Source organism: Prionailurus viverrinus, chromosome B3 (genome assembly GCF_022837055.1).
Source record: "Prionailurus viverrinus isolate Anna chromosome B3, UM_Priviv_1.0, whole genome shotgun sequence".
Taxonomy (NCBI): domain Eukaryota; kingdom Metazoa; phylum Chordata; class Mammalia; order Carnivora; family Felidae; genus Prionailurus; species Prionailurus viverrinus.
In genome coordinates, this window is record NC_062566.1 from 121082807 (window position 1) to 121107098 (window position 24292).

At 41.1% G+C, this 24292-nt stretch overlaps 2 protein-coding genes across 2 annotated transcripts in view; both read left to right on the forward strand.

Moving 5' to 3' along the window:
- Nucleotides 1–24292, forward strand: part of TSHR (thyroid stimulating hormone receptor) — a 164398-nt gene that overhangs the window by 190 nt on the left and 139916 nt on the right. The gene's annotated exons all lie outside the window — the stretch shown is intronic.
- Nucleotides 36–24226, forward strand: LOC125167472 (charged multivesicular body protein 3-like). Its single transcript, XM_047861617.1, has 3 exons — nt 36–66; nt 19266–19498; nt 23774–24226. Exons 1-3 carry the CDS (start codon nt 36–38, stop codon nt 24224–24226), a joined length of 717 nt encoding a protein of 238 aa, XP_047717573.1.

Here is a 24292-nt window from a genome sequence, read left to right on the forward strand (position 1 = left end):
AGGGGAGCATCGAGAGGCCAGGGACAGCTGCAAAGATGGCCAGAAGTGCACAAAAAGAGCGTGAGAGTAAGCCAAAGGGCTGTGTGTGTGTGTGTGTGTGTGCAGTGAGTAAAAACGCAACTGCCCAAACCTGGGATTGCTGCCATCCTAGTTACTCAAAACACGAGAGAAGCTAAAACCCTGGTGCAAGATGCAAGCGTGAGCTGCCCTTTCTCAAGAGCTGCTCTTCACTTTGCCCAGGCCTGGCTGAATCTTTCACTTCAGATATTAATAACACTAATAGCAACTCAAGAATTGACCTCTAGCACAGAGACCCTGTCTTTCAACTCTGAATTCCCCACACCTGGCATATGGCCTGGAACTCTTCTGGTGCACAAGCAAAAGCTTGTTGAGTGAGTAAGTGAACCAATGAATATGCAAGCCTCAGATGTTGTCCGTCCACCACTTCTTTAGAGACAGTTTTGAAGGGGGTAGAATTTCAAGTCATGGGAGAGAAACATGGCTCTGACAGTGGAGGGGAACTTGGAGCCATCGATTTACAGTTCCACCAAATGTCGAGGAGAAAGGATAATGTTGGAGGAAGGCAAGGGACTAAGAGTCAGGAGACCATTCTCTTCATGCCCCTCTCACCAACTGGGAAAATAGGGGAGGTCATTTATTTGGGAAGACCCAAGTTTACCTCTGAGTAAAAGAGGGGCGTCAGTTAGGTGCATTCCAATGTCTGATGATGCAAGTGAGGGGATTCGCTGGATCACATAGAGTAAGAACTTGATAAAGACAGGAGCAGGGAGAATCTGACCTTGAAAACAATGGGAGTAGGGGTAGGGGAGGGATGGTGTGCTGAAGAACGAAGTTATTCTGAGAAGAGACAGTGATGAAGAGTGTGGGTGAAAAGGCATGCCAGTTTAGACAGTGGCCACAGCCATCTGCAACAGTAGCAAAGTGATTTTCAAATCTTGGCGGGGGGGGGGGGGGGGGGGCAGTAGAACTCTTGTCAAAGGAAAGCTTATGAGAGAAGTCAAATATGTAAAGCTAACCATTTTATTGTGCTTACTCCTGTCCTCAGCACTTTACACAAACTCACCAATTGACTCCTCACAAAATCCAACTGAGTAGGTAATTTTACTATTCTCGTTTTATAGATGGGGAAACTGAGGCACAAAAAGCAAGGCCACTTGTTCAATGTCATGCAGTTAATCAGTTGTGGTGCCAAGATTTGAAATAGCTCCGAGCTGCACTCTTAAGGCCCCTGCCCTTAGATGAAAGCAGGTCTAACCCTGCCAGCTTTTCTCCAATATGGTCTTGAAAAAAAATAGAAAGGAGAGAAAAATGTGTAAGAACTTAGAAAAGTCAGAGTTGGGCAGGGGAAGAAAAAGGAACAGAAAGGAGGGAAAGCAAAAAGAAAGAATGGGAGGGAGGGAGGAAAAGAAAGACTGTATCTGTGTTATAGTAGGCATTTCCTGCTGAAACAAAACAGACCTTAAAGCCTGTTCTGGGTGGCAACCATTTTTCTGAATCTAGATGCTGTGTAACCATGGCTGGCTGTTTTACAAATTATTATGGTGCTGAGAGCATTTTTTCCTAAGCCTTAATCTCTATCCATGTATTATGGTGCTGAAAAGTAAACAAGACTGTCCCTTTCTGCATTACCCATACACTTGCCATGTGGTTCAGTAGATGGATGGGAGACAGTTTCACTGTTTGTGACTTCCACTGAAACGGTGGTTCTGAATCTTCTCTACTTCCCCCATCTAAGACAGCATGATTCACTCTTATTATAACAGTGATTCTAACTAGGTAGGAAGTAAGGGAGAGCTGATATTCCCACTCCCCAGTGGAACATTCTAGAATCTTTGATATGCAGGTAGTTTGAAAAAAAATTGCTCCTCCTGATTGAGAATACTGATTTAAGGGAAATTAAATGAACCCAGCAGAATAAAATGAAAAATTTTAATGTTGGCATATAATTATAGATCATATCACCTCAGAACCAAGGATAGCAAGATGGACCCATTACTCTCATTCAGAGAATTGCCATTTGCTACCTGTGTGCACAAGAGGACTACCCCTTCTCTGAATGAGGGTGGGGTTTGATTTTTGTTTTGGATTTGTGTGGATTCTTCCGCAAGAAAGTGCCACCTTACCTTGCCTTGTCCTTTGACCTATCCACTTTCAGGTTCATGATGGTGACAATCACTACCTCACCCCTTCCAACTTCTTCAACTCCAGTGGAGTGAAGGTTTGTCCATCACATACTTATGTGCCTTCAGAAATGTTTCTTTTTTTTAATTTTTTAAGCTCATTTATTTTGAAACAGAGAGAGAGAACGAGAGCAGCAAAGGGGCAGAGAGAGGAGAGAGAGAGAGAGAGAGAGGAGGAGCACTGTCAGTGCAGAGCCCTATGTGGGACTTGAACCCACAAACCATGAAATCATGACCTGAGCCAAAATCAAGAGCCAGATGTTTAACTGACTAAGCCACCCAGGCACTGCCCCCCTTCAGAAATGTTTCTGAAGGAGCTGTTATAGCTACTGTTTTCAGGTTCTGGATTTTGCTTCCATTATTGCTAATTTGCATTCTGCATCTGTATCTGTGGCTCTAATTGATGGACTAGCCTACTATTTTTTTTTTTTTTTTTTTTTTTAATTTTTTTTCAACGTTTATTTATTTTTGGGACAGAGAGAGACAGAGCATGAATGGGGGAGGGGCAGAGAGAGAGGGAGACACAGAATCGGAAACAGGCTCCAGGCTCTGAGCCATCAGCCCAGAGCCCGACGCGGGGCTCAAACTCCCGGACCGCGAGATCGTGACCTGGCTGAAGTCGGACGCTTAACCGACTGCGCCACCCAGGCGCCCCTAGCCTACTATTTTTGAAACTGAAGACACTCAACATCTTCAGGATTTTTGCCAGATCTGCGTTCCACCTGTGCTATTATACATTCAGTATCTTTAAGTATTTCACTTCTTTAACTGAAAGAAATTTATTTAGAAAGCTTATATTATGACTATAAATGGGAAATTAGCATAACTTGCTGTAATTAGGAGGTAACCCAGAAAGCTAAAAACATTGAAAACACAAATATAATTACATTCTAGGCTCAAGATTATTGCCTGTGAATGCTCTAAGCCTGAGGCTGACTTTCCCTTGTTAAAAGGGAAAAGGGATAGGGGCACCTGGGTGGCTCAGTTGATTTAGCATCTGACTGTTGATTTTGGCTCAGGTCATGATCTTCTAGTTCATGAGGTTAGGCTCCATGCACTGACTGTGCAGAGCCTACTTGGGATTCTCTCTCTCTCTCTCTCTCTCTCTCTGCCTCTCCCCTCCTCTTGCTGCTTTCTCTCTCTCAAAATACATAAATTAAAATTAAAAAAATAAATTTAAATTAAATTTTAAAGAAAGGGAAGAGTGTAAGTGTTAGAGAAATATTCAAGAGGTACCAATTCAACATGCTGTCCTTGGTGGTATCAGAAGAATTGAAAAACCATGGAAAAAGGAATCACTTTTTCACTGGTATTCAATATTATTTAATGCCATGTGGGCATTCCACCTAAAATAATCTCACATCATACTTGGTTTCCACACTTAGGAAATTGTGCATTTATTCCATATTTCACAACTGTTTTAGTCACAATCAGTGGTCATAACCTGAATAGCATTTGATTTCCCACCTAAAAAGAAGCCCCCTGCTTTAGCACCCACATGCTTGCCAAATACAGAAATACTCTATGTCTTACAGAGATGGTGTCACTTCATGCTTCTGGGCTCCATGATTTATTATTCTTTTTTCTCCTCTGTGTGTGTGACTCAAGGTCTTTGATGGTAAGTAACAGAAAACCCGGTCTGTCTAGCTTAAGGAGGGAAGAAATGTTCTGAAACAATAACATGTAATTTACAGAATCATTGTAGAACCTGGCTTTTAAAACAAGCCAGAGCCCGGGGCAGCCAGGGAGTTGGAGCCACAGCCAACCATCTGGTTGGAACAACTCCACAGACAACACCATAACCACAGCCACTGGACATCTGTGGTGCTGGGCACCTAGTTCTGTAGCTGCTGGGCTGTCTGTGTACTGCTATCAGTAACGTCTCAACCATTCCTGCCACTTTGAATCACCAGTCAGAAAGTGATATTCTAGATGGAAGCATCTGTCTGCCGTAGGTTACCTGCTGTGTCCCAGCTGCTGGGGGGAGTAGGAGGAGGGAGGTCCCTTTTCCCCCACTTTTGGTGTCTGTAGTAGGAGGTGAAGAACTGGGTCCTTCTAATAGTACACATATTAATGGGGCATTTTCCACCAAAGAGGAGCTATCTGCCCTCACCATTGCTCATCACTTCCTTCATCCTGCAAACGTTTATTAAGCACTGGCTACGTTCCAGACATGTGCTAACGCTCTGGACTTGGCAGAGAACAACATCAACATGTCCCTGTCCTCAGGGGTCTTTACAATCTAGGAGCTGAATATCCATCAAATAATCTCATAAACATGCAATTATAATTGTGTAAGTGTGCTGAGAGTGTACTTGGTGGGAATGGGGGGTGGAAACTGACTTCAACCTGGGTTCAGGGAATGTTATGAGCTACATCCTAAGCTAGTAGGATCCTAAACTAGTAGGCATAAGGAGTTGCATGTGTGGAGGTAGAGGGTGAGGAAGTGGTGTTCCAGGGGATTGAATTACTCATTTGAAGAGCTTTGAAGAATTCTAACCTGAACAGTGAAAGAGTTGATGGGCAACAATATACGTTGCTACTTTCTTTGTGACACAGTACAGGTCGAGGTGAATTCTGATGTCAGTTTTTCCTCCAATTCTCCAATTCTGGAGGCAGCTTTTGTGCCAACAACAACAAAAAAAAATGACTTGTTAGGGGTAACTGTTTAAAAACAAATATTTGATTCATTAAAGTAATAAATGTAAAGACTAGTTCTTTTCTGAGTTTTCCATATATTTATTATTTTATTTGTAAATTTAATTATAATAATTATCTTAAGGAAGACATATTTTTTGATGGAAGACTTTATAATTTAATAATATTTTAATAAATAATTTAATAAAATAATAGTTTGAGTACAAACATAATACGTTTTCTTTTAAAGCACTTGAATGTGCTTTCCAAATACTTAGAAAAGTCTAGAAAGTCTATTAAATTAAGCTTTATTAGTACCAAGAATCCTAAGTTTTATAGACATCCCAGTGCTGTTTATAGGAGCAGGAGAGTAGAATGGTTAAGGGCACTCTCTCTGGAGTGAGATCATCATGGTTGAATGCCTTGGTCTACCACTTCTTCAGCATACTTTTGGAAATGTAGAGAAGGGAAAAACATTTTTCCTTCTATTCTTCTAAATCCTTGACTAGGACCCCTAGTAGCAACAGTAAAGAAAATAGATTAACAGGAGAAAAGCACACATATTTACTTAAAATAAGTTTTATGTGACATGGAGTGAGGACACTGGCATCCTAGGTTCCTTATGGTTAGGGTTGCCCTATCTAGAAGGATTCTCCACTTATCCCTGTTATCCAGGTGTAATTAATAGCATTCCTTAACTCTCAATAAGGAAATGAAGACCCAAAGAAGCGATTAACCTTGATTGTTTTTACATCGGGTTTGATAAAGAGTGGGAAGTCATGGAACAATGTGATAGGACAAAAACGGGGTGAGCTAAGTGTAGAAAACTGGGGGAAACAGCGAGTTTATTCCTTCAGATTCCTCTTGCCTTCCTTTCATCTTTGCAGAAAAGGATACTCCTTTCCTCTGGGTATAGGGAAGGCACTTCCACACAGCGGGGGGCTTATGACCTGCTGTAGGAGAGGGTCAGATAGCCCTGTCTGCACTATCAGTTTCTTAGATTTCTCCAGTTTAAAATATCCAAAGTGCCAAGATGCCACGTTTGGGGAGGGCATGCTCTGGGCACTATCAGGATTTGCTCTGTACCTCAGTTTCTTCATCTGTAAAATGAGGATAATAATAGTACCTGCCTCGTTGGATTGCTGGGAGGTATGAATGAGTTAATGGTATTAAAGGATAATTTTCAAAGAAAGGTAAAATCACGAGTCTCCTACAGCAATAAATTGAACACCTTAAAGATTTTATTTAACTCTGTTTTAGTTTCCTAAGGCTGCCATAACAGAGTACCCACAACTGGATGGCTTAAAACACCAGAAATTTATTCTCTCATATTTTTGGAAGCTAAAAGTCTGACATCAAGGTACTGACAAGGCTATGCTACCCTGGCAGACTCAAGGAAAGAATCCTTCCTTGCTTCCTAACTTCTGATGCCTGCCTGCCATCCTTGGTTTTCCTTGGCTTGTAGCAGCCTGACGCCAGTCTTTGTCTCTTCAGTCATGACCTTCTTCTCTGTGTAAGTCTCTGTGTGTCCTCCACCCCTTCTTATAAGGAACCAGTCATGGGATTTAGGGTGCACGCTAATCCAAGATGATGTATACTTAACTAATTACATCTACAGAGACCCTATCTCCAAATAAGCTCACATTCTGAAGCTCAGGTGGTTGTGAATTTTGGGGGGACGCTATTCAACCCACTACAGTGAGGAAACTGGTAAAATGTTGCAATTACGTTAAAAATCCACAAAATAGATTTATAGGTGAGGAATATTGAAATGGACGTGCTAATGGAGGCAAAAGACTTCTTTCATAGCCAGGGGTTGGGGGAAGTCAACTGAAGCTCTACCAGAAAGGACAGAATTTGCCATGTCTATAGACAGAATTATTTTGCATTGCTATCAATTATTTACAATCTACACAATTATGAAAGAGCTCCCATTGAATCAGACTCAGAATCCTGGAAGAATATGCTCTAGTCAATGCAAAATTTTCCAGTGAAGCACAATATCCCCTACGATACACACAGAACACTTAGGTTAATTTATTGACTCCCAGTAAACACTTTATGAGGAAATTCAGTAAAAAATAATTTCCATTTCAACTTAAATCACAGGTCAATATAAATTATTCAATTATACATTTTAAATTGAAATTGCAAGGCCAATCTATTAGATATTCCAATCAATAGACTGAGTTTAAATAACACAATACTCAAAATACCAAATATATATTGAGTATTCTTTTTTTATTTTTATTTTTTTAATGTCTATTTACTTTTGAGAGAGTCAGAGCACAAGCAGGAGAGGGGCAGCGAGAGAGAGGGAGACACAGAATTCGAAGCAGATTCCAGGCTCTGAGCTGTCAGCACAGAGCCCAACGCCAGGCCCAAACCTATGAATAACCAGATCATGACCTAAGCTGCAATCAGACACTTAACCAACTGGGCAACCCAGGCACCCTATATTGAGTATTCTTAAATTCAACACAAACTAATATTATGGGTCTGACTTAGATTTTTATTTCTATTTTTTTTAATGTTTATTTATTTTGAGAGAGAGAGCATGAGCGGGGTAGGGTCAGAGAGAGAATGAGAGAAGAGAATCCCAAGCAGGCTCCACACAGCGCAGAGCCCGATGTGGGGCTCAGTCTCATGAGCTGTGAGATCATGGCCTGAGCCAAAATCAATAGACACTTAACTGACTGAGCCACTCAGGGACCCCTCATTTCTATTTTTTCTAATGTTTATTTATTTATTCTTGAGAGAGAGAGAGAGAGACTGAGACCAAGCAGGGGAGGGGCAGAGAGAGAGGGAGACAGAATCCCAAGCAGGCTCCATGCTGTCAGTGCAGAGCCCAGTGTGGGGCTCGGACTTTGAAACTGTGAGATCACAACTTGAGCTGAAACCAAGAGTCGGACCCTTAACCAACTGAGCCCAGGTGCCCCCCCCATTTCTATTTTTAATTCTAAATTTTCCCAAATTAAAAGATGTTTATTCATTAAGCAAGCTGGGCTCTTCCCCCACCAGTTAAGAATACCAGTTCCTTATGGAAACGTCCACTGGCTTCCTAGGTTCCTTATGGTTAGGGTTGCCCTATCCAGAAGGAGCCTCCTCTTACATCTGTTATCCAGGTGTAATTAAGAGCATTCCCTTGACTCTCAAATTAGATTTTGGAGGATAAATTACTAATAGATCTTACTAATAGACCATTAAGTCCAGAGGCCCACGGGACATGCTGGGACATCCTGAGCCTTGTTTATTGTCCCGTAACTGTCACGTTATAAGTCAATAACTTAAACAGGGTTGGTCTCTTGGTATTGCCTAAATTCTGCAACCCCCACCTACGTGGTAGTGAACTTCCTTTGTGGCTTCAACTGAATTTTGCATTTCCTTGGCTCTGTTAAGATACTTGTATCGGGGTGCCTGGGTGGCTCAGTCGGTTGAGTGTCCGACTTCAGCTCAGGTCACGATCTCACGGTTTGTGAGTTCGAGCCCCGCGTCAGGCTCTGGGCTGATGGCTCAGAGCCTGGAGCCTGCTTCGGATTCTGTGTCTCCCTCTCTCTCTGCCCCTCCCCCATTCATGCTCTGTCTCTCTCTGTCTCAAAAATAAATAAACATTAAAAAAAATTAAAAAATAAATTAATTAATTAAAAAAAGCACATTCCTTAAAAAAAAAAAGATACTTGTATCTTCCCCTCTGGCTTATTGCAGGAGCCACCAAACAGCTCTCCTGCATCCAGCCTTACCCTCCACAGTCTATCCTTCACACAGCAGCCAGAGACATCTTTTAAAACGAATGTCAGGTCACATCTGTCCTTTGCTCACAACCCTCCTCAGCTTCCTAGTTATCTCAAGATAAAAACCAGAGTCCTTACAGTGGCCCAAAAGGGCCTACATGATTCAGACCTTTTTTTTTCTTTTTCTATTTTATTACTCGTACTCATAATTCAACTTTTACTCCACTGGCCTCCTTGCTGTTCCTCATGTTTGTCAGGCTTTTCCACATTAGGTTCTTCCCTGTGTCTCAAACCTTATTTTCCCAGATGTTCCCATGGCTTATCCTCTCACCTCCTTCCAGTTTTTGTTCAAATGTTACCTTCTCAATAAGGCTTTCGTAATCACTCTACTTAATATTTAGCATTCCTGCTTTTAAAAAAAAATTCCATAGAGCTTGGCACCTTCTAATATACGATATAATTTGTCTATGTTTCTTATTTATATCTTTCCCCACAGGGCTAGGTTTTTGTGTTGGTTTGTTTTTGTGGTTTACTTTGTTCAGTTATGTATCCCAAGTGCCCAGAAAGAGCCTGGCATATGATTGGTAGTCATTACATACTGGTTTAATAAATGAATGCATGGATGAAGGTCTCCAGAGGCACCTTAATATCATGCCATCGGGTTCTTCACACCCTTTAATTCTTTTTCAGAGTCCTTGGGTTTATTGCCCTGTTAAGGTAGATGAAATTCTACTTTTGTTTAGTGTTTTTCCTGACCACCTGAGACACTAGTTTTTAGACATTAAAATGACATCTGCTGGGGCGCCGCATACCTCACCACCCATCTGACCCTATTTCACCATACAAAAACCATGTGAAAGATGCTCCTTTGAACAGCCACCTCCAAGAAACTGACTCTACCAGTGCTTCCCCAACTTTCCAAATGTAGCACCCCTAAGCAAGAGGAAAGTAGAAGAGACCCCCAGGATATCTGGGACAACCTGAAGCAATCCAGAGCAAGCAGGACACTTCTTTGAAGTCTCTGGGTTTGTTATTTTTTATTTAGCTTCTAAAAAATGAGTGACAATTTTGAATTCTTTTCCATCATGTAGCTGTTTTTTGTGGGGCTTCACATGTAACTTTTCAGAGGATTCGCTTCTACCTTTAGGATAATGCAACTCTATATTTGAATATCCCAGTAATTTGACTCAAGTGATGGTGTACAGAATGGCAGTCACTGAAAGAGGCCAGTAAAGTACTTTAGGAGCAGTGCTGTGTGTGCTTAAGAAGCCAGACTCAACAGCCAGACCTGCTCTGCAGAGGCCAAGCCCATTCAGTCCTATTCTCAGACACCTGGATCCAGAATGTCTAACTGTTTCACCTGTGTGAACAAACCCTGGCTATCCTGGAGTGTTTTCTTCTATTGGCTCTGATGAAGTAGTGGACAGAGAAAACTAATTCATAAAAACTTACCATATGTTGTTAAATGCGTGGATTGTATTTGGATTTATCAATTAATTGGAATAGTTTTTCCCCCTTCCAGAACTGAGAAATCATTAATTTTAATTGATCCAACTATTTGATTACTTTAATGTTTTCTTATGGTACAAAGTATGTTAATTATTACCTTAGAGATGAAGGTTTATTAACCAGAGATTCATGGGCTTCCTAGGAGCCCATGTGTATCCTCCTGGAAATCTGTGATTAAATGAAAATTTGTACATCAGGGCATGACTGAGAGAAACTATAACTTACCTCAGATTATTAAAGGTGTCCTTGAACCCCCACCCAAAAAAGTTAAGAAATTATATTCTGGAATAACTTGGCTTTTTTTGTGTGTGACAGTATACATTTGGTATTAACCATGACTTAATCTTTTTATTGCATTACAAAGAACGCTAAAACATATATTTAAAAAATAAGCAAAAACTTCTTGACCTTTGAGTGTGATTTTTTTTTCCTGACTATATTGCTATGATTATTTTTTAATGCCTCACACTTAGCTCATCCTTTGAATAGGCTCTTCTCACAGAAGTTCACTACGTGTGGCCATTCTTCAAGTCACTCTTTAAAAACAGATTTTATAAGTGTCTAATTCCTTATATCTGACATTAAATCCTTTCTACCTCTCCTGTTTCCATTCTCACTGAATCTGCTTGCTTAATTATTCTTTTGCCTTTTATTACTGCAATTAAGATATAGTTGAAGGAAATTTAAAGTATGAGTAAAAATGGTTCCATTTGTTCGGAGCTACAAATTAGATTTCACAGTGTTCCATTTTGATGTCAGACTCTCCTTACTTTCTTCATTTTTGTATGAATCCTTAAGAATATATAGGATGTCAGAAAATTTCAGAGCAAATCCTTTTCTTAGAATTACAAAGCAGACCTTTGTGATTTTTAAAGCATCTTATAAGTGTTCTCTTACATGTATTGACATGTAAATCTGCCCTGGGTTTTTCTGGTACAGCCCTATTTAAAATATCTTGCCATCAGAACATTCCAGAAATTCAAATATTTTCTCATCATTTTAGCTAAACTTTCCACACCCCTTTTGCACCTGGAAAGAGCTCCCTGCGTCCCAGTTTTTCTTTCAAAAACATGATCTCTCTATTTATATGATACATGAAGCTCTTGGCTAACATTTTTGCAGGCATTAGCTTAATTTTACCCACACCCGAGTATTATCATAATTACTCAACTCCAGAGAGGGACTGAAATTGTCTTTTCTTATTGCCAGCTACTGTCACTTTATATTTTGTTATTTCAATCTTTTTATGAGCTGGGAAACTAGAAGGCTAACTTTAGGGAAAGGATCTGTACATGACGATAAATAAATGATCTCAAGAGAGGGCACAAATGAGGGGCTCTCCTGTGACAGTCTTTAGTGAGCTTTGTGGCTGCTCTGTTTCTCTCTCAACACCCTTTCCAGTTATTTTTGGGTACATAGCCATGGTCCAAAGTTTGAGATGATAGGAAATCTTACTCTAGATAGGTGGCATTTTATTGTGGTTAGTGTTTCTTCCTTCCTTTCTTCTTTTTTTCTTTTTAACAAACATTTATTGATTACTTAATATTTGCAAGTACTACTCTAGGTATGGAGAGATATAATAAATGACCTCCTTGATCATACATTCTAGCAGGGGGGAAATAGCCAAAAATATTAGTAAGTAACACACATAGTATGTCAGATGGTGATGAGTATAATGGAGAAAAATAAAGGGAGGGACAGGGAGAAGGAAGGCTGGGGGTTGCATTTTAAGTGGTGAGAGAAGGCCTCACTGACAAAGTGACATTTGAGTAAAGACCTGAAGGAGCCCCCAAAACTAAGCCAGGCTGATATCTGGGGCTGGGGGGGAGAAAATTCTGAATAAATGGAAAGACCCAGAGTCAGGGGGGGACATGGGAGGAACTTGCATAGTATGTTTGTAAGTGACAAGCAGAAAAATGTGCCTGAAGCAGAGAGGGTTGCAGGAAATGAGATCAGAGGAGTTATGGGGGACAGAGCACATTGTACCTTGTAGGTCATTATAAGACACTAAAAATATGTAAATATAAATATATACCTTAAATAAGTATAAAATAATATAAATGCATACAAATATATACATGTATACTTTTTTTCTGAATGAGATAAATAGCTATTAAGGATGTTGAGCTCCACCCCCAAAATTGCATAAACTGATTTACATTTTCCTAGGAGCACCCAGGCTACTATATTTGTTAATCAAGTGAGAAATGACCATGGCTCCAACTGGCTTAATAGCAGGGAAGGTGGTGAGAAATGGTTGAATCCTGGATTTATGATGAAGGTAAAGTCAACAGGATTTCCTCACAGAGTGTGTGGAGTCTGAGTGAAAGAAAGGAGTCGGTAATGTCTTAGCCTGGATTCTCCAGAAAGCAGAGCCTGTGGAGAATTATCACTGGGGAGTGTGATTCCAAGGAGCAGAAGGGTGAGTTGGTGACATGAAGAAAGGAGGCAAGGAGAGTTTGCTGCTACTAGAGGCAAGTTGTTGTTGATCCCATATGGCCACCTGAGAATGCTATGCATCTCGGACCCTTGCTCTAGGAGGGAAGAAAGGGAAATTTTTATCCGTGAGTTCTTATCCCCCTGCCCCCACCTTGTAGATTGGGGTGTTATCTCCACCAGCCTTCCAGGTTTCTTGTGCATGGATAATGATGGAGTCCTAGATGTTTACAGAAATGCCCCAGGGTGGAAGGTGAGGGGAACAGAGGCAGGGCTGAGGTACAGCTCTGTTAGGTTGCACCTGGATGAAGCTAGTCAGCACTCACATAGATCTGGAGGCTGTGGCGTGGCTAGAATAGGACAGGTAGGGCTGAGAGGATCTCAAGTGATGTATTAAGAGGTCTTTAATGCAATTCGCCCTATGAACCACTCAGATCTTGCCAAGCTTGCTTCCTTTCTTTCTTTCTTTTTCTTTTTTTTTTTTTTGCGTTTATTTATTATTGAGAGACAGAGAAAGAGTATTAGCAGGGGAGGGGCAGAGAGAGAGGGGGACACAGAATCTGAAGCAGGCTTCAGGCTCTAAGCTATTAGCACAGAGCCCGACACGGGGCTCAAACTCACAAACTGCGAGATCATGACCTGAGCCGAAGTCAGACGCCCAACCGACTGGGCCACCCAGGAGGCCCTCTTTTTTTTTTTTTTTTTAAGTTTATTCATTTATTTTGAGAGACAGAGACAGTGTGAATCGAGAAGGAGTAGAGAGAAAGGGAGAGAGGATCCTAAGCAGGCTCCACACTGTCAGCACAGAGCCATATGCATCGTTCAAACTCATGAACCATGAAATCATGACCTGAGCTGAAACCAACCAACCAATCGACTGAGCCACCCAGGCTCCCCTTCCCAAGCTTTTAATTATGTCGGGCTCTCATACCAAAATATGGGACCTTCTGTTTTGTAAAAATAAAATGACCTTATGTCTTTTCTGAGATAGAGGGGGATACAAGTCCAATCTGCCACAGAGCTCCCTTCAAAATGCAATCTTTGCAAAGACATAATGCAGGAGGGCTTGTGAAATAAGCAAAAGTCTCCTCTATTGTGGCTGATCCCAAGGTTGTAATTAATAGTCATATCTCTCCTCAACTCTGATTTTAGATTTCTCTCAGCACTGCCCAGACTTTGGCCTGTGGTTGCCTAGAAGAAGGACCCAGACTTTCAACTCCAAGGGTTTTAAACCCTTAGCTATATTTGCCCTATTTCACCATTATCACTGGTCACAGAAGAACCAAGACATGTCCCAGATAAATCCCTGGGTTCTAGACATACTCCTCACTGCTGCTGATGTAAAGCAGCAACCATAGCTTCTCATGGTTCTTTTATTCCTATCAGGAGAGAAACTCCTACGTTTGCCCATTCATCTACTGGTATCATGAGCCCAAATAACCAGGTGATCATTATAGCATCAGGCCCTTACTTGGAGGAAGTAGTCTTTACACCCAAAAACTAGGACCTCTGGCAGGAACAGAGACAGGCAGTTCAAATTCTGAATGTAGGTCACTGTGATGGTGAGAAGGGTCAATCCTACCAACACCTCTAGGTCCTCATACCCATGTATTCTAGCTACATGGGTACTGGCATATATTGGCTATTGGTTCAGCATGTACACTTCACTGAGGTGGATCCCCAACCGTCCAGGCTTTGTCCCAAGTTGGAACCTTAGCTGATCCTTTAATGGGTCATTTCACTATTCTGCTAGGCAATCTGCTTCTGCATGATTAAAGACATAGTCAGACTAGTGGATATGATGGTCATGTGCCCTTTACTGTACCTTCTCTCCCATGAAATGGGTCTCTTGGTTGAGTGTTGTGCTGTTGTAGTGTTGTGCAACAAGTTGGCTCTTGCAGAACTCTGTAGGACCTCATACTGGTAGATCAGGCAAGCTATAAGCCTTCGAATAGTGACCCTAGTGGAGGCAGTGAGGTCAGGGAAGGCAGACTCAAAGCCAAAGTCACAATTCTCTTTAAAATGAATTACTACTTTTGACAAGTAGAAAGGGTCCAGTGTAATCAAACTACCACCAATTGGCTAGCTGTTCTTTTGGAGGAAATTTGCCTTATCAAAGGTGCAGTGTAGGGTTCTACTACTGGTAGTTTTGGTTATTCAAAGAGGCAGAATCTTTACTAGATTTGATGAAAACGAACCTGTGCTTGACTTCCATCCCTGCCACCATGACCATTTCATTCACGCCCACTCTACCAGCACTGCAGTTGACATCCACAGAATGAGTCATCCTACCCACCTGGTTGTTGAAAGTCACCTCTGAAGGGACACTGAAAAAATTTCCTTCGAGGGATCCAGCCTCCCTTTCAATCAGTGGATATCTGGTTTCAGAGATATTAAGGTTTTTCTTTTAAAAATGTGCATCATAAATTGAAGAAATTGTTACTTTTGATGTAGTACAAACAGAACTAGAGTGAAGAATTTGCCATAACATTAATTTTTAGATTTAGGTTAATGCCTTGATGCCAGAAAAATAAACTCTGAGCTATAATTACAAAAGCATCTAGTTCTTTAGAGCATTTGGATTACTGAAAATTGCCATAATGGTTATCTCTTATGAATTATTAATCTCTTATTCTATTACATAATAACTGCTTGAGCTATAATGTGAATTAAATGGGTTTTGTGCACTGCCTTAAAAATCTGTTGCCATTGTTATTTTTTTGTTTGTTTAATTACATACTGTGTCAACTCTGTGTCCAGCCCCATGCTATGTGTTTTCACATATGGTATCTCACTTGGGACTCACAACAGCTCTGTTTGACTCCACTTTAGATGAGGAATCTGAGACCCAGAAATGTGGTCTCTCTTATCTTTTATCTCACAGCCAGTAAATGAAAGAGCATTCAAACTCGGGTCCTCTAGCTTCAAATCCAAGGCCCTCTCTCTATAGTAGCTATCTTCCTAAATCTGGTCTCTTCCCTTCCCTTGTGTTTCTTCCCTTCCCTCCCCTTCCCCAATTGACATGAAATTCATATAATGTGCCATTCACTGGTATTTAGTACATGCACAGTGTTGTACAACCATCACCTCTAGTTCCAAACTAATTTCATCATCTCTAAAGGAGATCCCTACTGATTAACCAGTCACTCCCCATTCTCCTCCTCATACCCCCTGGCAACCACTAATCTGATTTCTGTCTCCATGGATTTACCTATTCCGGACATTTTATATAAATGCAATCATACAACATGTGACCTTTGTGCGTGGCTTCTTTAACTTAGCATAATGTTTTTACATTTCAACCACACTGCAGGGAAAGAGTGTGGGCCATCAGACAAGTGGCCTGATAGGAAAACAGGTGTAAACAGGCCAAGCTTTATGTAATTTCAGGACTTTTCAGCCAGGTTCATTTCTAACACCCTAGTGTAGAGAGCAGTCCCACTCCATGTCTCAATGCCTTACACCTTAGAGATGATCATTAGAATGCCAAAAATGTTCATAGTTATTCTCGAAGGCTTAGAGCTACAAAACTACTTTCCCACATCAAAAGGTTTTGATAGTACCTGTTTGGTGAAGGAGAGTGTTTCTAACCAGCGGGCTGAGCAACACCATGTGCTTATGCCTTCTGGATCCCATGGGAATCTTAGTCAACACTTCTAGAAAGAAGTGACTTAATAGCAATGCATGAGCCATTATCTGTAACTTATACCCTTTTAAGAGCCAATACTTATGCAGAGGGTTTTTCTGTGTTATAGGCAAGGTGCAGAACTTAAACAATGTCCCATTTGTAATGGTATTTATTATAATAATATTGGGGGTGCCTGGGTGGCTCAGTGGGTTAAGTATCTGACTCTTGATTTTGACTCAGGTCCTGATCTCACAATTTGTGAGATTGAGCCCTGTCAGTGCAGAGCCTGCTTGGGATTCTCTCTCTCCCACTTCCCCCCCTCCCCCGCCTCAAAATAAATAAACACCAAAAAAAAAAAATAATAATATTGGCTTCTCTATCTTATATCTCCATTTAAAAATTTAACCAATAGGGGTGCCTGGGTGGCTCAGTTGGTTGAGCGTACAACTTTGGCTCTGGTGGTGATCTTGCAGTTTGTGGGTTACAGCCCCGCTTCAGCTCTCTGCTATCAGTGTGGAGCCTGCTTCAGATCCCTGTCCCTCTCTCTCTGCCCCTCCCCCCTCACTCTCTTTCTCTCAAAAATAAATAAACATTAAAAAAATGTAACCAATATGCCAATAAAGGAAATTTGCTAAGAAAAAAAAAAGGTTAAATGAAAGAAGTAGATTATTATTTCCCTTAGGTTTACTGGAGCTTACTTCTCAGCTGTTTCTTCCCTCCCCACTCTGGAACTTGGAGACAGAAGACGTGTAGTCAAATCCTAGCTCTCCACCAACTCACTGTGTGGAAGAATCTATTTGCTCAACTCACAGGATGAACAAACTAGTAAGATCTGTTATGCCCACATCATGGAGTAGTCATGAGGATCATGTGAGGTAATGCTATGAGTGTGTATGTGAAATACCTAGTAAACTAGAATAAAGCCTGATCAAAGTTAACTGTTATCACTAATGCAGTAGTGGGCTTGAGAGCCTGTGAGAGCTGGTCTGATTTAACCCTCAGCGTGGGTATTATATTGATTTGGAGAGGGCATGCTTCCACACAGGGACCATTCAGCAGCTGTTGGGCTTGAGGATCGTGTGGCTTTATTAAGACCAAACACTTGTCCACTGTGCAAAAAGCACATTTTAAATATTTATAAGATTGCTTATCTTCTTCCAGAGATATTTGTCCCTGGGGAGTTACTGTTAGGGTAAAGGGTAAAGTGACTGAAATTCTAACCATGGATGGGAGTTCTCTGTCCTATTAGGGCCCATAAATCCTTAAGGATCTAACTGTTCTATGGCAGAATTTGGCTGACAAGCCTATTAGGGTTTCCAGACTCTCCAGATGCCCCTATTTAATGCTTGGCTGGCCTTCTTATGTAGCATAACCAAGTTCTCGTTTCACAACCATCCCAAATCCCTGGAATCTAAAACAACAAAGCCAGAAGCTCTGAAATGTGTGCTATGAAGCATGAAACACTCTATTAAGGTTCTGTCTGCTTCAGTTCTGTGTGACAATAGAAGTTTTAATGTACTTATGAAGAACTCCTTTTATTCATAAGAAACTTACTTTATAGAAAGTATATATCTCAGGATCAAAAAACTCAGTGGTTTGGAGGGACTACTCTTTCTTTTCACATTATATCCAGTATCTTCATTTTCAATAGCAAGAAGGAGGGGAAATCTCTTGAATGAGAGAAGTCATCGTGAAGAGTACAGGATGGAAGTTTCCCACTGAATAAGGAAATTACTGGTGAACATTTTAGCAAGGTACTTTTCATCCTTCTGTGTTCTTATCTTTATATCTGTTAAATGAAACCATAGGATGGTTCTGTCCTACTTCGGAGAACCGTTGTGAAGACCAGGGAAGTAATTGTTCAAGTGTACAAGGTGATCTTTTTTATTCAGGGAGCTTTCTCATTCAGCAGAAAAAGAATATGCAAGAGGGGGTGATGCTTTATCAGATATTTTGAGAAACACAGATTTATCATGCAGGGATTTTTAAAAGAATGAGACTGTAAAAACAAACAAAACAACAAAATAAAGCAATTTAAAAGCATCTACACCCATCCTTTCCCCTCTACTCTTCTAACAATGCAAGCAGACTATCCTCCACCTGCATCCATGCTCCCTGCTCTCCTCACCCTAATTTGACTTTTCCCGTCCCCTCTCCCATCTTCTTCCCACCATTATCTAAACACACTCCAGTCTCTTTCTACTAAAACAAAATCCCGCCATAGTTCTCACATCTCAGTCCATCCGCCACTGCTGCTTCCCTAGCTGCCTCCTTCCCTTTGCAGCTGAACATTCATTAAGACTTTTCTCAAGTTGTTCTTTTGACGTTTTTACTTCCATTCATTCTTTAACTTACTGCAATCTGGCTTCTGCTCCCATTACTCAATTGAAAAAGCTCTTGCCAAAGTCACTAACAACCTTTGCTGCAAAATCCAGTGGACATTTTTAGATCCTTTTCTGGATTGAACCAATGGTAGCTTTTGTAGTGATGATCGCTTCCCTCTGTTTCCCCACATCACACTCTTCGACTGCCTGGTGCCACAAAGTGCATCTCTGATCAGCACGTAAGGGAGGGCTACTGTTGCACAAGGGGGGCAGATACTGAGATATGAGCCAATTAGGAGTGCTAGCTGCACTCCTTCCCTCTTAACAGCAAGTGAGTTCTTTTTTAATATATATATGTGTATATATACATATATATATATATTAATTTGAGTATAGTTCTTGAATTAAGTAAAGTTGTAGGCTACAAAGTTAATATCCAGAAATTGGTAACATTTCTATGTACTAATAAGGAAGTAGCAGAAAGAGAAATTAAGAAAACAAATCCATTTACAATTATGCTAAAAAGAATAAAATACCTAGAAGTAAACTTAACCAAGAAGGTAAAGGACCTGAACTCTGAAAACTGTAAAACATTGATGAAAGAAATTGAAAATGACACAAACAAAAGGATAGATATTCCATGTTCATGGATCGAAAGAATCAAGATTGTTAAAATGTCCATACTACCCAAAGCAACCTACAGATTCAATGGAAGTGCATCTTGAATAGAGTGCTCACCTCCATGCTTGTTGCAACCCTTGTGATGTGATCAACTTCCTCATACACATTTGGAAAACAGAGCATCCAGGATTTCAGTGGCTCTGTCTTCCTGCGGGAAATTTAGACGACAGGTTATGGGGACGAACTACAGCCCTGTTGCTGCAGTTGATGTCAGGACCACAATTGGTGCTTCCGTTTCTCTCCACTGCCCATTCTAAATTCCCCTCATACTCAGCTTTAACCTCTGCTGACCTTGATGACTTATCTGCTGGTATAATCCAAGCTCTTATTCCTGAGGGGTCTGAACCCATGGTAACTATACTCCTTTCAGGCAGGAGTTGCTGGAATTGTTCATTTTAGTTATAATTGAGCAAGTGCTAAGGCATGTTCAAGTGGATTAAATGAATTCCACATATATACATATATTCCTCCCTACTGTCACGGGGTCACAGCAGACTTACCTCTTCGCACTGATCAGGATCAGTTACTCCTACCAAGATATTAACTCCTCCTTTAGTCTACTGATCCCTGCACATAAAAAGTCCAAAACTCCCAGGTGACAATCATAGCTTATAGTTCCTGCAGAGCCTAGAATTATGGGGATTGGAAACACAAAATTCTTAAGTGGGTCATTGGGTATAAAGGCAACTGAGGCCACTCCTGCTTTTGCCCCTTGATTTCAAGACCCACATATTCTTCCTAATGGGACACAACATCCAAATAGAAATTTGTGATTTGCTATGATGATACCACACCATGGCAGAGTATTGCCAACAAGTTATGCCTTTGGCAGGCTATTCCATTGCTTTGTAAAACCAATTACTCCTGGGTTATGTGGTACTTGATATGACCAGTGGATCCCATGACCACGAGCTTACCTCCCTATCTCTTTTTCTGTGAAATAGGTCTCATGGTCAGATGCTGTGTTGTACGAGATTGTATACCTGGATCAGATACTTTAAAATCTTCCAGATAGCGGTGCTTGGCTGAGGCTGGAGAGGCAGGAAAGGTGAACAGTTACCAAGAATACGTGTAACTACTATGACATACCACTGGTCCTTCCAGGAAGAAAGGCCTCACTGTGATCAATTTTCTTGAGTGTTGTACCCTCAATAAATAGTGCCACATTGAGCTCGCTTGCTAACTGGTTGGACTTTCAATGGTGGAAAGAAATCAGCCTTGCTTATTGGGGGCCCATGTTATTAACATGTGGTCTCCACTCTGTTAATGTGCCAGTGGTGCTAGTTCTGGGGTGGCCAGTGACAAAGACTATTCTTAACTGATCAAGTCATTTTGCCTTAGTTACTCAATGGTTATTCTCTGGTGACTGCTTACTGGTGGTCATTAATATCTGATACAAAGATCTTCACATTTTATGCCCACACCCGTATATTCATACTCATGCATCTGGCCCAGACATTTTTTCTTACAATCTTCTAGCTTTTCTCTTCCCAGGTTCTGACCGGCTGGCCAATCCTTTTGCTCTTGAGTCCATATATATTCTTATTGTAGGCTATTTTTCCGTGAAATCTACCCATTGGGAAGATTTTCCCTTGCTGCTGTCTTTCAAGGCCCCCTCCATGTGCAGCTCATGTCCATTCTGGGTGGATATACTTAACCAACATCTATATACCAAACCAAATGATCCACTAACCAAGCTCTGGCTTTTGTCTTCTAACTTTAGCTGCTCATATGGGACAATTCATACAGCCATAGCCATGAACCAAGGAAGGGACAGTGATGTAATTTTGTAGTTGACTTGGAGGGCTAGGATATCAGTTCATACAGTTTACTCATGCTTTGTAGTCCTTAGGTTCCCTCCAAGGCAGCTACTGTTAGTAGTTTCTTGAAGATCCATCAAGACACAAATTACATAGTTTTAATACATGTTTCAACTGATTTTAATGCAGCTGTTCCATCAAGTTTGGGGAGCCTTTGATCTTGTCCAACCCCCTCCCCCCCAATCTTTCTTGAAATTCTTTCTTCCCTTGACATCCTTTTTGCTGGTTACCCACCATTTCTGATAGTCTTAACTCTTCTTGGTTCATGCCACTTACTTCTTCTAACTCCTAAACATGGGCATTCCCTAAGGTGTTCCCTTTGGTCTTTTTTTCTGTCTATGTTTTCTTCTTTGACAATCCCTCTCAGACCTATGAGTTACTTAGAAAATATACACATTTCTCAATCTCTTGTTCCAACATTTCAAGCTAGTCACAAACCAATATTCTTCTACTATTTACACATTTCTATGTGGCTGTCTGGAAGGGCCTCAAATTCAACGTCAAAACAAATTCATTTTCTTATCAAAGAAACTGCTCATCCTTCTCTCTTTCCTATTGTCCTATCACCCTTGACTCCCTCTCTACCTGTCTATTGTTATTATACCTCTGAGATGTTCGACACTTTCATTCTCTGTACTTAAGTTTTATTTATGTTACAGGATTTTGCACACTAGTTTCACTCCTTTGCCCACTGCTCACAGGCCTGTTGAGGGCACTGCATCTTATTGATTTCTGTGTTCTCAGCACCTCATTCACTGCCTGGAGCATAGTAAGTGTTCTATACACATGCTAAGTCAAAGAATACATGGTAAAGCTCAAACTTAATGCAATAGCTTGGATCTTCCATTTTCTACTTTACCAGTCTCTTAAATGTAGATACCCATCTACCCCTTCAACCAGACTGAACTATTCATTGCTCTTCCTGCATGAGACATATACTTTCCCTTTATATTCCTTTGAGTATGTTTTTCCTCATGCTTAAAATGCCCATCTGTCCCCTACCTGCCCATCAAAATCCTACAAATCCACCAAGCTCATATACCTCCTTCTTCATAAAAGCTTCCCAAGTCTCTAAAGTTCTGGTTCCCACAGCACTTGGATTCAGAGAAGATACCTATCATACAGAACTGATTGGAGTCATCCTTCTCCTAGACTAAATTTATAAAAGCAAAGGATTTTAGATGTGGAGAGGACTTTTGAGGTTATCTAACACAACCTTGTATTTTACAGTTAAGAGAACAGAAGCCCAAAGAGAATAAATGTCTCACTCAGAAGTAAATGTCAGCCAGTGACTGGCAGAGCCAGACCTAGAAAGTCACTCTTCTGAATCCCCTGGAGCTATGCTGCCTATGCAATTTTTCTATCTTCTCTTCTAGAATATTAGTGCCCAAAGTCAAAGACTGAGTTCTGTTCAGCTTTGCCTCACTTATAATTACTAAACTAGTGCTTTGCATACAGGAGGTTCACAAAATTATCCTGGATTAAAATGAATGCTTAATGTGCTAGTTAACAGATACTTTTAGCCAACAGCCATCCTATCCTGGGTTTCCCAGTAAACAGTCTGAGCCGGAGGTTACTTGCTGATGTGAGAATGAGGAAAAGAGAAACAGGCAGAACCATGCTTTAGGGCAGTTCATAAGAAGGAGTTTGCATACTCCCTCCACTTCCTGTTTCCCACTGATCAGAATTACCCTCCCCACCCCATTCCCACCCACACTTTCATTTTTGACCTTTGGCCCTTCAGTGGCTCTTTGGAAAGCCATGCCCAATTGAAAGGCTGCTGATTTGAGTCAGACTAGAAGGTGTACATGAGATGAGTCCAACAAAGTATCCTAAACCCCAGCCCATTACAACTGCTACTTTGGTAGTTTTTGAAGCACTTTGATACTAGCAACACAAAATTGATGGCAGTTTTCTTTAAACATGATGCGGTTTTGGAGTGGTAGTAGGGGTCCGGAGCTGACGGCCAAGAAAGAATTCTTGCGACATCTTTGGTACAAAAAAGTGATTTTTTTTTTTTTTTTAAAGCACAGGGACAGGACCTGTGGGCAGAAAGACCTGCCCCTGGATTATGAGGGTGATATTATATACTTGGGAGTTGGGGGAGGTAAAGAAAACTCGAAGTTTCCAAAAGGACTTTCATATGCTAAAGAAGACTCACAGGATGTGGGAAGTCTAGCTATTGTCAAGCTAAGGCTGTTTTTTCCCCCTCTAGTAAGGCATTAACATTAAGACAGTAGGCAGTTCCTGGAGAGATAATTATATTTCAGCCTGCCTCAAGTATTTGTCAATGGGCTGCAGGTTACAAAGAAATTTAATTTTATTTGCTATTTTCTTCTTGCTTTTGCTCCCCACATCACTATGAAGGGGAGGGTAATGTTGGGGCTCCAGGAAACAGAGTCTGTAGGTTTCTGGAGATTAGGTTATTGATAAGATTTTTTTTTTTTTTTTGTAATTTACTAAGACATTGGTAAAGTGATGTAGACTCATATCCTGCAGAACCGTGATCTCTATCAGTTATTTGTTTTTCCCTTTCCTTTATTCTTGGGCAGCCAGGAGTGCCTAAGGAATATCACACATATCCCACCTGGGGATGATGGGGGGGGGTGGGGAGGTTTCCAAGGTGTCAGCTTGCCTTATGCTCCCTCATCAGACAGAGGCCTGAAACAGGAATAACTTTTAAATGTTCTATACAAGTAAACAGTGATGTTCATGAATAAGAAGACTTACAGATTGAACAAGTCCTGATTTTTCTCTTAATCGTAATTAAGAATTGGCAAATGCATACATAGCTCATAAAAACTAGCCTGCTGTGAGCAAGCTCTATGCTTCCAATGCTCACGTGAACTCCGTGCTCATAGGGATGAAGAACCAGCTGGTGGTTTTGCGAGTGGCTGGTTCCCTGCAAAAGAGCAAAGAAGTGATGAAGGCCATGCAGAGCCTTGTAAAGATCCCAGAAATCCAGGCCACCATGAGGGAGCTATCCAAAGAGATGATGAAGGCTGGCATCATAGAAGAAATGTTAGAAGATACTTTTGAAAGCATGGATGATCAGGAAGAAATGGAAGAAGCAGCAGAAATGGAAATTGACAAAATTCTGTTTGAAATCACAACAGGTGCCTTGGGCAAAGCACCTAGTAAAGTGACTGATGCCTTTCCGGAGCCCAGACCTTCAGGAGCAATGGCTGCATCAGAAGATGAGGAGGAAGAAGAGGCCCTGGAGGCCATGCAGTCCCATCTTGCCACACTCTGCAGCTAGTGGCTGCTCAGCTAGGCCCTCAGGTTCTTTCGTGGCCCACCTACTGGGAGAGGGCACACTCCTCTG